Source organism: Ailuropoda melanoleuca, chromosome 11, assembly GCF_002007445.2.
Source record: "Ailuropoda melanoleuca isolate Jingjing chromosome 11, ASM200744v2, whole genome shotgun sequence".
NCBI lineage: Eukaryota > Metazoa > Chordata > Mammalia > Carnivora > Ursidae > Ailuropoda > Ailuropoda melanoleuca.
In genome coordinates this window covers 72,435,272-72,449,860 of record NC_048228.1, presented here as the reverse complement: position 1 = coordinate 72,449,860, position 14,589 = coordinate 72,435,272, and the positions used below count along the sequence as shown (strand labels likewise).

General features: G+C 36.4%; 1 protein-coding gene across 1 annotated transcript in view; it reads left to right on the top strand.

The window, feature by feature from the left end:
* Window positions 1–14,589, top strand: part of GABRB1 (gamma-aminobutyric acid type A receptor subunit beta1) — a 352,274-nt gene that overhangs the window by 112,895 nt on the left and 224,790 nt on the right. Inside the window, exon 4 of the mRNA XM_034670952.1 lies at window positions 8,757–8,977. Within this exon, the coding sequence (XP_034526843.1) occupies window positions 8,757–8,977 (221 nt within the window). The remainder of the gene's footprint in view (window positions 1–8,756; window positions 8,978–14,589) is intronic.

Genomic DNA, 14,589 nt, shown 5'->3' with positions numbered 1-14,589 from the left:
AGAATTTCCAAGGGATTTCTTCGTGGAAGGGTAAGTGACAGCTCTAAGAGATATTAGAAATATTTGGCTCTTGGGAGAGATATCACTGTATCCCATCACAATTCCTCCTTTCCGCCCTATTAATTTTAAGTTAAGAGTTCCTAAGATCTCATTCTCCTCCAACAAAACATAATAGAATCTTACTATTGACTGCTCCCTTTTAAGCTCTGTTCACATTACAAGATCACAATTCACAAGAGAAGACTGCCTTCCTGGGCTAGAAAATGATCGCAAATTTTTTTCCATTTCTTCTAAGCAGTATGTGTTTTGATAGAATCTTGGTTTTCTGATTCTCGTATTTTTTCCCAACTTAGATCAGTCCATAGCTTAATTTTCTAGAATCGCCATGCGTATCACCTAATGGTTACCATTCTGGTCATATATTCATAGTTAACTCAGGATAGTCAGCCAAAACTACCACATTCTGAATGTTCCACTAGATCCTCCATGCATCTGATTTTATTTCTGCTCTTACTTAAATATTAGAGGAAATGAAACACTAATTTTCTAGGAATCTCTGGAACTAAGGAACTTTAAAAAAAAAACCTATGCGTGTCATACATATGTAATTAGTTATGTGGTTTTAAACATCAGTAATGTTTATGGATTACGCTCTTGATGAATTAATCACCAAACTTAAATTTTACTGATAACTTTGAATATTGACTCATTTATAAATGAGATCAAAAGTTGTACTGAATATCACACTCCATTTTTAAAGCTTTGGCATAACTTTATACTTCCAAAATTAACAAGTTATTAGTGAAACTATCAATGAAATTTCATTTAATGTATTTCAGAATGTCTATTAGTATTTTGTAGAGAGTCACTGTTAATTTATTCCTAAAGAGCAAATTTGTTTTAAACTCCATATGCTCTTCTCATTTCCCATAAATTTATCAGTTACCTATGTTAGTGGGGATTATAAACCCATTAATCTTGATTAGTTGGAGAAAAAAAATCTGGATTAGTAATTATTTTAATTAACTGAAAGTCCCCATATATATTATCTAAGGATGATAAGTTTTTCAGAAAACTGGACTGTAATGAGATGAATTTGCCATAACATACTTAGTGCTCATATCCAGTGCTACAAACACACAGCTCTACTTAATTCACATTCGGCTAACATACTGGAGCACATGCTATCCGCTGCACACTATGCTAAGACCTAAAAATTAAAAATAAAATAAAATAAAAATCTTATGTCCTTGGGGAGCTCCAAATCTGTGGGACTGGGAAATAATTGCAAGTACTACAATCAAAGTAGGAGCAGAGTTGTGGGAGCTCAAAGGAGTGAGTGACTGATTGCAGAATTAAATTTCCCAGGGGTTCTATCTTCTCACCTTATACTGTCTCCATGGCGAGCCAATTCATTCCCACGACTTCATCTATCACTCATGACTAACATGGGTTTGTTTCCCTCTAAGCCCTGTCTTCCCATATTCTGGCCCATAACTACTTACTTGGCACCTCTATGTGCAAATGCCACTGACACCCACAACACAAACCAGACCAAAATACATTAGTCATCCTCAGCCCCAATTCTTCAATTTTTATTGTTATCTACTCACTTATGTCAGAAACCCAGGGGTCATCCCTGATGCTCTCTTCTAACATCACTGCTTCATGTGTTTTTCCTCTTCTCCACCTCCCCTTCAGTGCTGTGTTAAGTCAACTCTGACTTAGCTCTCTATTCCCTAGGTTAATGCCAGAGCTTGTTAAACTGATATCCTCCTACTCAGTAAGCTTGTCTCCTTGAGTAGGCAGCTGCCAATGAAAACAAAGTGGAACTATTCCGAGTTCTCTGAGTATTTGAAGTGGAGGGAATTTGGTGCAGAGAGCTGGTTACACAGGTAACGGGAGAACTGGGAAGACTACAGAGTAAGCAGAATGACTTGGGACTAGGCAGTGCTGAGTCGCCCCCACTGACCTGTGAGTTCCTTGAGGCAGGCAGGAAGAATGTATTATTTCACTTTTTCTCCTCAGCAACTGGCATAATTCAATTCTTTAAATATAGTAAACAGCCATAAAATGTTGACACGATGGATCAGTCATTCTAATAACCTAAGATCTTTTTGACCCAGAAGTTTCTAGAAAATTGTCCTCACTTCAAGTCCAACATTTCAATGTATCTTACCAGGGAAACAACTCTAATTATTTGAGCTTCTGATTATTTAGATTTTAGAACATAAGACATTTAAACTGTCACTGTCTGCAACATTAATTTTATCATATCCATTTTAAGAAATTGGATGTTTTTGTATAGAAAAATGCTTTTATATTTTTAAAGACAATAAATCTTTATAGCTTCTACGGTAGGTATGAGATTACAAATCCTGCAATTCTTATATTGTACAGTCTATCTCAAACAGTGGTGGTGTCATGCAGTTCATTGCATCAGAACCTAAGCGCTTTCTCCAGTTGTATCCATGTCACATATGTGTTCATGTATCACAGTGTGCCCGTGTAATCTTCTGAGGTGCCTCTGTTTTGGTATAGGCCCATTACTCTCACTGTTTCTGTTCTCCCATGACGTTGATCAATTCCAGAATTGTTCAGAACAGAACGCAAAAAGTCTGACTACACAGATGAATAAACCAAATGGGGCTATTTAGGATGAGACAAAGGTAAAGAAGACTATGTTCTTTGAGGCATAGCATGAGGCTACAGTGAACGAAAAAAAAATAATGAATTGGCTTTGGAAACAATGAGAATGCATGTATTTTATTTATTCATTCATTTGTTTATTTAATTTACATTCAATTAATTAGCATATAATGTATTATTTGTTTCAGGGGAAACAAATAATGCATATAATGTATTATTTGTTTCAGGGGAAACAAATAATGTATTATTTGTTTTATTAATGTATTATTTGTATTATTATCTGTGATTCATCAGTCTTATAAAACACCCAGTACTCATTACAACACATACCCTCCCCAATGTTGATCACCAGTTACCCCATTCCCCCAACCCCTCTCCCCTCCAGCAACCCTCAGTTTGTTTCCTAAGATTAAGAATGCATGTATTTGAAAGATATTGTAACAAAACATGGTTAAGGAGTAAGCACAACAAACATATATTAATAGTTAACATAAGAATAGATGATGTTAAGATAAAAGATTAGGAATTAACAGCAAATCTGGAGATGCAATGATGAATTTCCATTGCAGAATGTACTTAACGGTGACACTGATACAAAAACATTCATTTAAACAGGAGATTGCATTAGAAACAGATGTTGTGTGGTTCATTTCAATTACAACTTAAATTCATTTATTTATCAGTCCATTTTCCACTAAACTTTGCATGAGATGTGTGGTTTTTTGTTTTTTGTGTTTTTTTCCCTCTCCTTATAAGCCATACTACTTATTGCCAGTATACACACTCATCTCCAGGTTACTTTTGTTCATAATGGTCATTGGGTTGGATAGGAAATTGTCTTGATAGAAGTAAAATACATTGCCCTTCTCTCTCTTTGCTCTTCTAGTTAATAAACAAAGCCAAACGTGTCTCCCTTTTGTTTTTCAGCCATTTAACATCTCTGGGTCTCAGGTTTCTCGTAATAGCTCCCTTTTTCCAAACAAGAAGTTGGGCCAGATGATTGAGGTTTTGTTGGGTTTCCTTAATATGTGCAATTTGTTCTTAATGGGATTCTGATATGGATATTGATCAGCATCATTATTATGGCTTTTTCTAGTCAGAGAACATAAAAATGAAAATAACTCAGCACAAAGAAAGAGGAATTTATTGTAATGACATGAAGAGGGCTCTTAGGAAGTGAAAGTATCAAATATGTCCACATGTCCACACCTCAGTAGAACTAGAAATAGGAAGTAAAAGCCTTCCTGAACTTGGTCATTCATTCTCTAACGATGTCTGACTCTTCATCTTCTGGCTAGTTTTTGCATCTTTCTCCATGTTGTTTCTTTCTGTGCAGGCTGGCTTCCTCTTTTTATTTGCACTCTCTCTTCTCTCACAACCACATAATAGCAATGCACCCTAGTTCTGGGTAATGACTTCTGACTTAGTTCTACAGCTCCTGTCTCAGATTCTTTATGCAAGAGCTAATTTCTGGGAGAAGACTCCGGTTGTTTCATATCATCTTTTTGAGCCAGGCACAGGTTTATTTCCTGCCTGTGGATCAGCTGCTTTTAAATCGGATATCTACTCTCTGTTCCCAAGGTGGGAGGAGGGCAGGATCATGAGATATAGAATGTGGCCTTGTTCAGTCAGCAGGGGCTGTCAGCAGGGCAGTTTCCTCACAGAAGGGACCCTAGACCTGGTAGGCAATGATGCACAGCTCTACTACAATCCGCTCTTGGGGAAAACTAAACTGGCATGAATATTTTACAGGGAACAAGGCTTTGTGGTTGGAATGCTTTATAATGTTTATTCAAATTTATGAAAGATAAAATAAAAATGTGTGTAGGAGGACTGGTTCTTTAACACACACACACACACACACACACACACACACACACACACACACTCCCTTTCTTAAGAATAGTTTGAAAAGAAGGGATCCTTCATATGATCTTTCTGAGTGGATGCAATATTACTGGATGTTAAAACAGTATTTTGTCTCTTTCCTAACAAGTTAGCCTGAGATGTGTGCTGATCTTAGAGGCAGCTCATAAAAGACTCACTTTTTCCAACCCACTATAAAGTCTCAGCTCGTTCTGGTAAGATGCATACCTCAATAAAACACATAACTCTTTTTCCCTATTCCGGTGCTAGATAATGGATTTTTATTACATGATTTCTTATGATAAAGTGGCAAATTATAAACCATCTAATGCCAGAATTCTCTAGCACAAAAGATTTGAGGAATATGTTAAAAGCTCAGATAGACATGTTAATATACATATTTTTCATGATAAATAATGATAAAGATTTTGAAGTATTTTATTGATGCTGAAAGGAAAGATATTTTCATCGAAGGCAGGTTTCTTAGCTTTGGCACTATTCACATTTTGAGCCAGGTGATTCTTTGTTGTGGGGGCTGTGCTGTGTAGTGCATTATGTTGGGAGGCATCCGTGGCCTCTACTCAGGAATGCCAGTAGCACACACCATTACTCCCAGTTGTGACAACCAAAACTGTCTCTAGACATTGCTAAATGTCCTCTGGGGCAAAATTGCCCTGAGTTTAAAGCCACTGATTTAACATTTATTCTCCACAAGAATTTTTTTAATTTATTATAAATATTTTCTTATTCTCCTAACATTTTTAGATTTAAAAAATATGTCCTTTTGGAATGTAATCAAACTCTACTGATTTGGTATCCTCTCTCTTGCTTTTCCTCAATGAATCAAATTCTCTCATGCCTGAATTAGCCTGACCAATTTCATTAGCAGACTCACACCCATTAATCCCATTAATTTGCATCAGTGTCAGAGAATCCCCTATGGCCCATAGTTTCTAAATATGTCGCTCTTCCTCTCACAGAGTAACTTGCATACTTGAGAAAGCTGATTGAACAATTGTAAGTACACCTGGAATAAAAATGGTTTTAATGTTCTTGTTCAAAATATTGCCATTTTTAATTTCTTTCTGAAAAATTTTCCATCCTTCCTTGAGTGCTTACACTTTGGACTAATGAAGAACTAATAGAAAATCTGTTGTATGAGACAACAAAATGCAGCAATTTTAAGCCTTTCTTTTCCATCTAAAAATGTAATATACCAAAATGAGTCATAGACTTTATTACAGTCGGATGTCACTGTTAGTATTTCTATTAAGATGCAGCTAGAATAATTTATTTGAAATGCAGTAAGTAGTTTCTGAGACATGTAAATAATAAATTCTCTCAGAGAGAATTTGCCTATGTCACAAGGTTGTGAGAACAAAATGTGATAATAGATACGAAAAGCTATGAAAACCACAGAGCACAGAGCATTCTCCAGGAGAAAGAGATTATTGTTATGCATGCACTGTGATACACATAGTACAAAAGGAGATACAGCTGTATTTTAAGTCTTTCTATAATGTTCATCATTAGAAACACAATTATCATAATCTTCAAAAAGTTTTCATTAAGATTCTCAATCTCATATGTCCATATTTCCATTTATCATGGAATTGGGTCATAGATTAGGATAACAATGCTAGAAATACATAAGAAAAGTTCTGAAGGGTACTTGGCCATATCACCCACTTCCAAATGTAACATACAAGCAGAAATACTTTTTCACTGAATTACTTGTTCTTGCAAATAGGGTAAATTACTGCTTTAATTTAGAATCATGATGTGATTTTTAGTCAATATTTAGTGAAAACAGAGTGGGAGTTGTGTAGAGCAAAGATCTCACTGCATGTGTACAGTTCTCTCTCTATAGGAAACAAAACAGTTTCCAGAAAAGGAAGGCAAAAGGTCTACACACATGCACACACATGCACCCATGCACACACACTTACTTAAATCTATACAGAGATTACTCATGTTTACATTATTTTCTCCTTTTGACTCTCCATTGTTTACTTACCACAAGCTCATATTTTCATTATAGTATTTATTATAAGTATTGTTTCGCCATTATAACCCTTTTACTTTTCAAGAATAAGTTTTTCCCCACCACACGTTAAAACTCTGTTGAGGAAAATGTGGAATAAGGATTTAGCCTCATGTGACGAAGTCTTTTGTCCCACTTGTGAAGATCTGAAAGCTAATGACTATTGGGTGTGAATACCAAAACAATGTATTCCATTGCAGACTGTGTTCATTGCCATGGCAAAGTTTACATTAACGTCTTTGGCTAGTTATTAATTTTCCTACATTGGCTGAGTTACAAATAAGAATTGGACACCAAGACTTGCAATTGATCACAGACAATTGCTTATTTTCATGTCAGTGGGGTCCTTCTTCCTACAAGGTTTTTTTTTTCATAAATATCTCTTTAAAAATAGAAATGCTTATGAAAATGAATATTCACACTCAAAGTAATTTGGGAGTATGATATTAATCTTTAAATAGCAACAATTTTGAAGGTAATATATTTGTTTAGCATGTTTCAGCTTCTAAAGAGGCTTTGCCATAATTTTCCCAAGTAACGTTCACAATGAGCCAGTAAATGCTATTGTTTTTATTTTAAAAATGAGGCATCCGAGATACAGAGGATTAAGTTACTCATGGTTATGTAGCTCTACATGTGGTAGATCTTAAAATCAAGGTATTTTGAAATCTAAGGCCCAGAATCTGCCCAATTCATTTTTCTTTCAAAAAGGTGTTAAGAAATTGGGAACAATGCAAATGAGAATAGTAGCACTTGAGAAGGGAATTGTATGTAACCCTGTGGATTTTCTTTTTTGTTAAATGAAGGTAAAGTGGAAGGAGCTTTTAGAACTTTAAGGTGTGTGTGATTAATACTGTATGATTAATAGTGAAGAGCTAATGAACAAGGAAGGATGGCTTTGAATTCTTGCAGGATGCCTTCTGAGTAAACACTGTAAGTGTTCTTGAATGTAATGGTTAAAGGACACTGGAACTCATTATCCAGAATGAATATTGTCTTATATTCTGGGATTTTTCAGAAATGCTTGTAGATCCATAAAGATTTCTAAATAAAGTACGGTTTGCCCAGATATAAGGCATGATATGATTAGTGGTATATACAACAATGGCAGTACACAGACATTGTGCAGGAGTTATGCAGTGTTTTCTTAACCGTTGCTAAAGCATTCACAGTCAGTACTGACATAAATATTCTTTAAAAGAAAAAGTGAACTTTCTGTTTTTATTACATTGGGACTCAACATCTTAAAGACTTTATGATTTTATTGCTACTGTTTTTTAATGGACAATTACACTTTGTATTAATAGAGCTCTTTAAAAACAGACAACTAAAACTCTAAGATAATCATCATGGTTACTCTCTAGTAACTTGATCTATTTATGAGCCCAAAGCTTCCTGTCTCTCACTGACAGGGGAAATCTGGGCCAGGAAAAAAAAGTGCAAAGGGATGTCCTTAGTGTTACCTTTACAAGAGGTGAAGAAACAAACTCAAGTACAAACCCAGCTCTGAACTCAAACCAGTTCCTAAAACAAAGCAGGAATGAGATAAAAAAAAAAAAAAAAAGAAAGAAATAGTTGAGCAGTTCCGCCATTGATTTCAGTTCTCAGGCCAAATAAATATCTCCATCCAAAAGTGCTTTATAAACTACTTTTTAGTACCAGGAGACAGTTGTAATTTGCTAGAAAGATCCAGATAATGGTAATTGATGACCTTTATAAGGCAAACAGCAGTATTCATTCAAAAGGCATTTGCAATTTGGAAAACACCCTCTCCTTTTAAGCGCATCAATTTTTAGTTATTATTGAGCACATATTCCCCTCCAAAATAGTACCATGAATATAATATTCAAAGGTAGAATTTTGTGAACATGGATCTCTCAGCGCAACTTTCCTTTATGGCCTACCCCAGGATCATTACCTTAACTTCAAACCTTAAAATTCAATTAAATGGATTTACCCTACATTGGAGTGAATGCTTTTGCATGCCTTCAAGTATTGCTCCGGTACTTCTAACCTGTTGGTTGCCCAATACTTGGAGGTGCAAATTTCTGTGTGTTCATGTGTAACTTCTTCAGGGACAGCAGGACAGTGGATCTCTGGGAATATACAATACCACATACTTTTATGACAAAAGGCCTTTGATGATGATGATGATGATGATAAAATTTTTTGATTTTTTGTTTCTTTTGTCTCATAGGATTATACACTTACCATGTATTTCCAGCAGTCTTGGAAAGACAAAAGGCTTTCTTATTCTGGAATCCCGCTGAACCTCACGTTAGACAACAGGGTAGCTGACCAACTCTGGGTGCCAGACACCTACTTTCTGAATGACAAGAAATCATTTGTGCATGGGGTTACAGTGAAAAATCGAATGATCCGACTGCATCCTGACGGAACAGTTCTCTACGGACTCCGGTAAGTCACTTTGTGTTGCATGGTTCACTGTTACTGTTGTTGTTTTTGTCGTTATGTTTTATTTTTTACTTTTGGGAATGGGCAGCAGGAAGAGAAGCAAGTAGGAGAATATATAGACACTTTCATCTCTGTAACAAAATTATATTAATAAGACCGGAAAATCTCTTCTGGAATCATTGGAGCTAAATCTAGGCAACTTTGTTCATCAAAGGTAAGTGAATTATTTGCCCTGAACTTCCATAATAAACAGAGTAATAAGAAAATGTATGTTTGCCAGATTTTATATCTAACTTATTGTAGAAGTTAAATCTTTTTTTAGCTGATTGCTTGATTATCTCAGAGCCACCCAGACTGAACTGAAATGTGTTCTAAGTATTACGTATAGCTACTTAATTATGAAAGAGAATTAGGAAACAATATCTTGAAGAAGTAGGAAAATATTTTGTGGTGACTTCGAGAAGATTCATAGTGTTTTCATTCCCTTAAATCCCTCTTTTAGTGTTTGTATTTTGGTATATCACCCATATTGAATTAATTTTTGTATTTCATGTAAGGTAAGGATTGAGGTTCAATTTTTTTCCATATGAGTATCCAGTTATATAATTTCCTGAAAGGATTCTTCTTCTCCCTCCAGATTGTGTTGGTGCCTTTGACTGGATAAGTGAGGGTCTAGTTCTAGGCTCTACTCTGTTCCATTGCTCTATTTGTCTATCTACAATCGGTATCACATTATTTTAATTACAATAGCTGTATGGTAAATCATGAAATAGTGTAAATCCTCCAACTTTGTACTTATTGTTTAAGATTGCTATGGATATTCTAGGCCTTGTGCTTCTTCCTATAACTTTTAGAATCAACTTGTTGATTTCTACCCAGAAAGTCTGCTGGAATTATAATTGAGATTGCATTGACTCTACAGATCAATTTGGGGAGAATGACTATCTTAAAATTATCTAATATTCTAATCCATGAATATGATCTACCTTAATTTACTTAGGTTACCTTTAATTTATATCAAAATGTTTTGCACCTTAGTGGGTTTTATTTTGTTTATTTGGCTTTTTAAGAGTCAAGTATAGGGGCACCTGGGTGATGCAGTCGTTAAGCGTCTCCCTTCAGCTCAGGGCGTGATCCCAGCATTCTGGGATCGAGCCCCACATCAGGCTCCTCCATTGGAAGCCTGCTACTTCCTCTCCCACTCCCCCTGCTTGTGTTCTCTCTCTCGCTGGCTGTCTCTCTCAGTCAAATAAATAAATAAAATCTTTAAAAAAAAAAAAGAATCAAGTATAAAAGAGGTATCATATACTTGGAGTGGTCTATTATTAACCCTCATTTGGTTAAGGGTTTATTAAAAATTTTAGAGCTATCATTCAAATCAGCTTCCCATTTTACCAAAGGAGTACCTGAATTGTGGCACATCATTGTAGGATATGTAGAATGGTGGTTCTTCAACCTTTGTTTTCACCTTTCATGATCCCTTTGAGAAGCTGATGAGAGCCATATTCACAAACTCATACTTGCCCCCAATTTTCCTATTATTTTAGAGTCTTCATAAGCCCTGTAAAATTCTTCACACACCATCCACACCAAGCTAAAACTCTAGATAAGGGAAAAAATGCTACAATTAATTTCTGTATATTTACGAATACCCAAAAACAACATTCAAGTGAAAAATACTGCACTTTTTTTCTGCACTAAGTTCTGCACTAGAACTTCTGAACTTAACCCAGTGCTTGATTGTTTAGTGGATAGATTTGGACTTTATTTGCATAGTAATGTAATTTTGGCACTGGCGTTCTCCATAAGAGCTTCACACCATTTCTGATATTTCTCTTCCCTTGTCTTCTTCCCTACCTCTTACCTCAGGGGTTTGGTTTGTTTTTCTTTTCCTGGAGGTGATGAACATGCTGGAGAAACCATAAGATTTAGCAAAGAAAGCATGACATCTGGAGTCAAAGGACCGAAAATAGACTCAAACTCCAACATTTCTGATTGTTTGATCTTGAACAAGTTATACAAATTTACTGAGTCTTAGTTCTATCACCTGCAATAATGTATTAATAACCCCTGATACATTATTGGGAAATTCTTATGACATAATGATTATATTACTACATGGCAAATTCTAAATTTTATTTTTCTAAAGTCATTGTGCCTTATATAGCTTTATTAGGTGCTGGAAAAACTGCCCATAGAGGGTGATTTTCTAATTTCCAGGGGCGTCAGTGACCAGAACAGAGATGCAGTGGTCCAATTAAAAACAAAAACAAAAACATCCAGGGGCTCCTGGATGGCGGCTCAGTCAGTTAAGCATCCAAGTCTTGGTTTAAGCTCAGATCATGATCTCAGGGTCTTGAGATCAAGCCCCACATCAGGCTCCGTGCTAAATGGGGAGTGTGTTTGAGATTCTTTCCCCTCCCTCTCCCTCCCTCTGTGCCCTTACCCCTGCTCACATAGTGTAGTCGCTCACTCTCTCCCTCTCTCTCTAAAAAAAAAAATAATTAAGAAGAAACATTCATTGAGTGCCCAGTGTATGCCATATATTCACTATTCTAGGCCTGGAAATAATTCTTCAGAAGCCTGATAGAAATTTGTCATTGTGGAAGAGGAGAACTCAGCAGTGACTGTGGGTCAGAAGACTTGTGGCTGAACTAAATTGTGCTCTTCAGTAAGCTATTTCCTCCTCTGGGCTTCAGATCCCTCAGTCTTAAAGGGAAGAGATTGCATGAAATTATCCCTAAATTCCCTTCCAAATCTAGCTTCCATTGCTTCTATGATCCCGTGTATTCAGGCATGTTTATTTTAATTCTTCTGATATAACATTTCCTAGTCTTAGAAATGACAGTCCGCATTTTTTCTTTCTAATTGCCTTTTCAAGAATAACTGCCATATATTACTTCCTAAGCACATGTACTAGAAAATCCTTATCATATAACATATGTATTGGCATATTTATAGCTGTACTTATTTTAGACATGGATAATGAGGAGAATGAAATTCTTGCCTTATCCTTTTCCATAAGTCCAGCTAATAGTCATTATGAAATGAGACCATACACTAGTGGGTTGTTTTTAGCATTGATGGGATCAATGGGATTTTCTGACTGTACCTGAAAGCCCCTTTAACCAGGTATTCCATAATCACAAGACCATATCATTATACTAAATAAAAATGTTTCTATATTCAAACTCATTATGAGATGCTAAAACAATGTATATGAAGCCACGGGAATAGAATTGGTGGTTTTCTATTTTTGTGAACTATGTCAAATCAGACTTGACACACAAGGAATGCAACACAGTTGTGTTAAACTTTAAACTAACAGAATGGTGTCTGATGGGAGTCTAGTGCTTTTGGAGGAGCCAGACTGCTGTGCAACAGGCACTCAGCAAATAGAAGAGACTCCAGTCCTTATGCTTTTTGTACTCAGGTTACTTCTGCTGTGACAAAATGCGTTACACCAAGGAGCAGCGCCATAGTCACTATTACCTCCTCTTCCGTGTTGCTCAAGATCTAAATAAAAGATGTCTGTCATCTTTATAAGATGTGGTGGGAGACCAGAACTTATGTCCATGTCCCACGACCGCTCTACCCTGCTCCTTTCAAGGCATTTAATGGCATTTCTTTTCTTACTCAAAAGTGGAGACTAAGCAACCAAATTCATCAGCGTCGTGCATCAAATCCTTAAACTTCTCCCTGTCCTCCCTTCCATTTAACTCTGAGGATGATTTCCTTCTCTTTCAAGGGCCCATCTCTCCACATTATGTATCTAATTTTATTGCTGCACACACTTTTCAGACTTTGTTCCCCCCTCTTTTAGCAAATATTCAGTTTTTCCCTCGCCACTGGCTCCTTCCTGTTGGTTTTCTCCTCTAACACCAGCCCTCTCACATCTCACATCTTTGGTTTCCTCTATTACCTCACCATTTACTCCTCAGTCCCCAAAACCGTGGCTCCACTCTTGCTACTTTCCTGAAACAACTCACTCCAAAATTACCAGCACTATTGCTGGTTCTCAATCTATACTCTTGAGTTCTCTGAATGATTTAAGAGTGCTGACTGACCTTGACTTCAGGATTTCCAAGCCTTGGCGCAGCTTTTTCTTTTCGCTGTTCTTCTGGTTTTTTGCTCTTCCCTCACTGGTTCCTCTCTTGCCTCTAATGGTGAATTAGAGGGATTTCTTGAGGTTTGACCAGCTCACTGATGTGACAGCTTCAATATCTAAAATCCCAAATTACTGAGTTCAGAAAAATATTTGTAATTGCTTTCTGAGCATCTGTATCTGGATGCCCACCCAGCCAGATCCTCCTGACATGACCCCTATTTCATATTATTTGTTTTTTTCTAAAACCAGGTTCTCCTCCTTATATAGCTGCTAACAAGAATCATCATCCTCCAAGTCAATAGGAATAAACTTGTAGGCAGTTTTGACTCCACATCTCTTTTGTTCTGAGATCCAATCTATTGCTTCTGCTCTGCTCTATCTCAGCTATGTCCATTTCCAAACCATTTCCATCATCTAAATTAACATCCTCACTATCTGTCACTTCCTGGCCAATTTCCTATCTCAATTATTCTTGTTCTCATCACTGCCGTCTGATTCTTCCTACAGTGCATGTCAGATCATAGCAGTTCTACAGGGGAAAAAAAATGTCTCCACAGTCCCCATAAAATATCACATTTTCATTCTTCTGTCTGTAATCTAAAACCTTCTGTATGTCAACCAAAACAACTTTCCCACATCATCACCCATTTCCTTCCTCTACAAAGCCTAAACTTTTATAAAACAACTTACCTGTTTCTCTAAACACATTCAGGGCATTTCAAACTCAAGTATGACCCAAATATATGACCCAAATAGATCATATTTATACTAAAAAACTATTTGCTATTTATCTGAAATTCATATTTAACTGGGCATCCTGTACTTTATCGGACAACCTTAGAGTCCTGCTGAAATGCTCTCCCTTCTCTGTCCCCAAACCCTCATTCCTCTTTCCTCAGTCTACCACTGTCTCCCATCTTACTCCTTTTTCTTAAAAACCTTTCTGAAATTCTACTCTCTCCATGAGGGCTTTCACAATCTTTTTAACCAGATAAAAACTCTCTCTGATTTGATACCTTACTTTGCTTTAATCTCATGTAGGCCCATGAGATTTGTAACACTCTTTTGATGTTATATCTTTCTGTGTCTTAGGGTTATTTTCCTGTGATATCAACAAGATTGTATATTTGCTGAAAATGTGAACTGTATTTCCTTAACCTTTGATCCCCTCTCTCAAACCAAATAAATGTTTGAAAAATTGAAATGAAAATTTGTAGGATGCAGTCACCTGACTCACAATCATTGTCAGCTGCAACATTTCCTATATCTAAATGATGGCTCTTAACCAAAGAGCAATTATCACTATTAATGACCAGATGTGTTCTGCCTCTTGTCCAAACATGATCCAGCTGGCTGCAAACACTTATTCTCTCCAAGGCCTGACCCTGTGGATGCTGAAAGACGGTGTTTATCTTTCCTGAAAATGGCAGGCATGGAACGACTGAATTCTGGGGACATATTTAATGGAATACTTAACCTTCTTAAAACTGCCCTTCCTTTTGCCTTT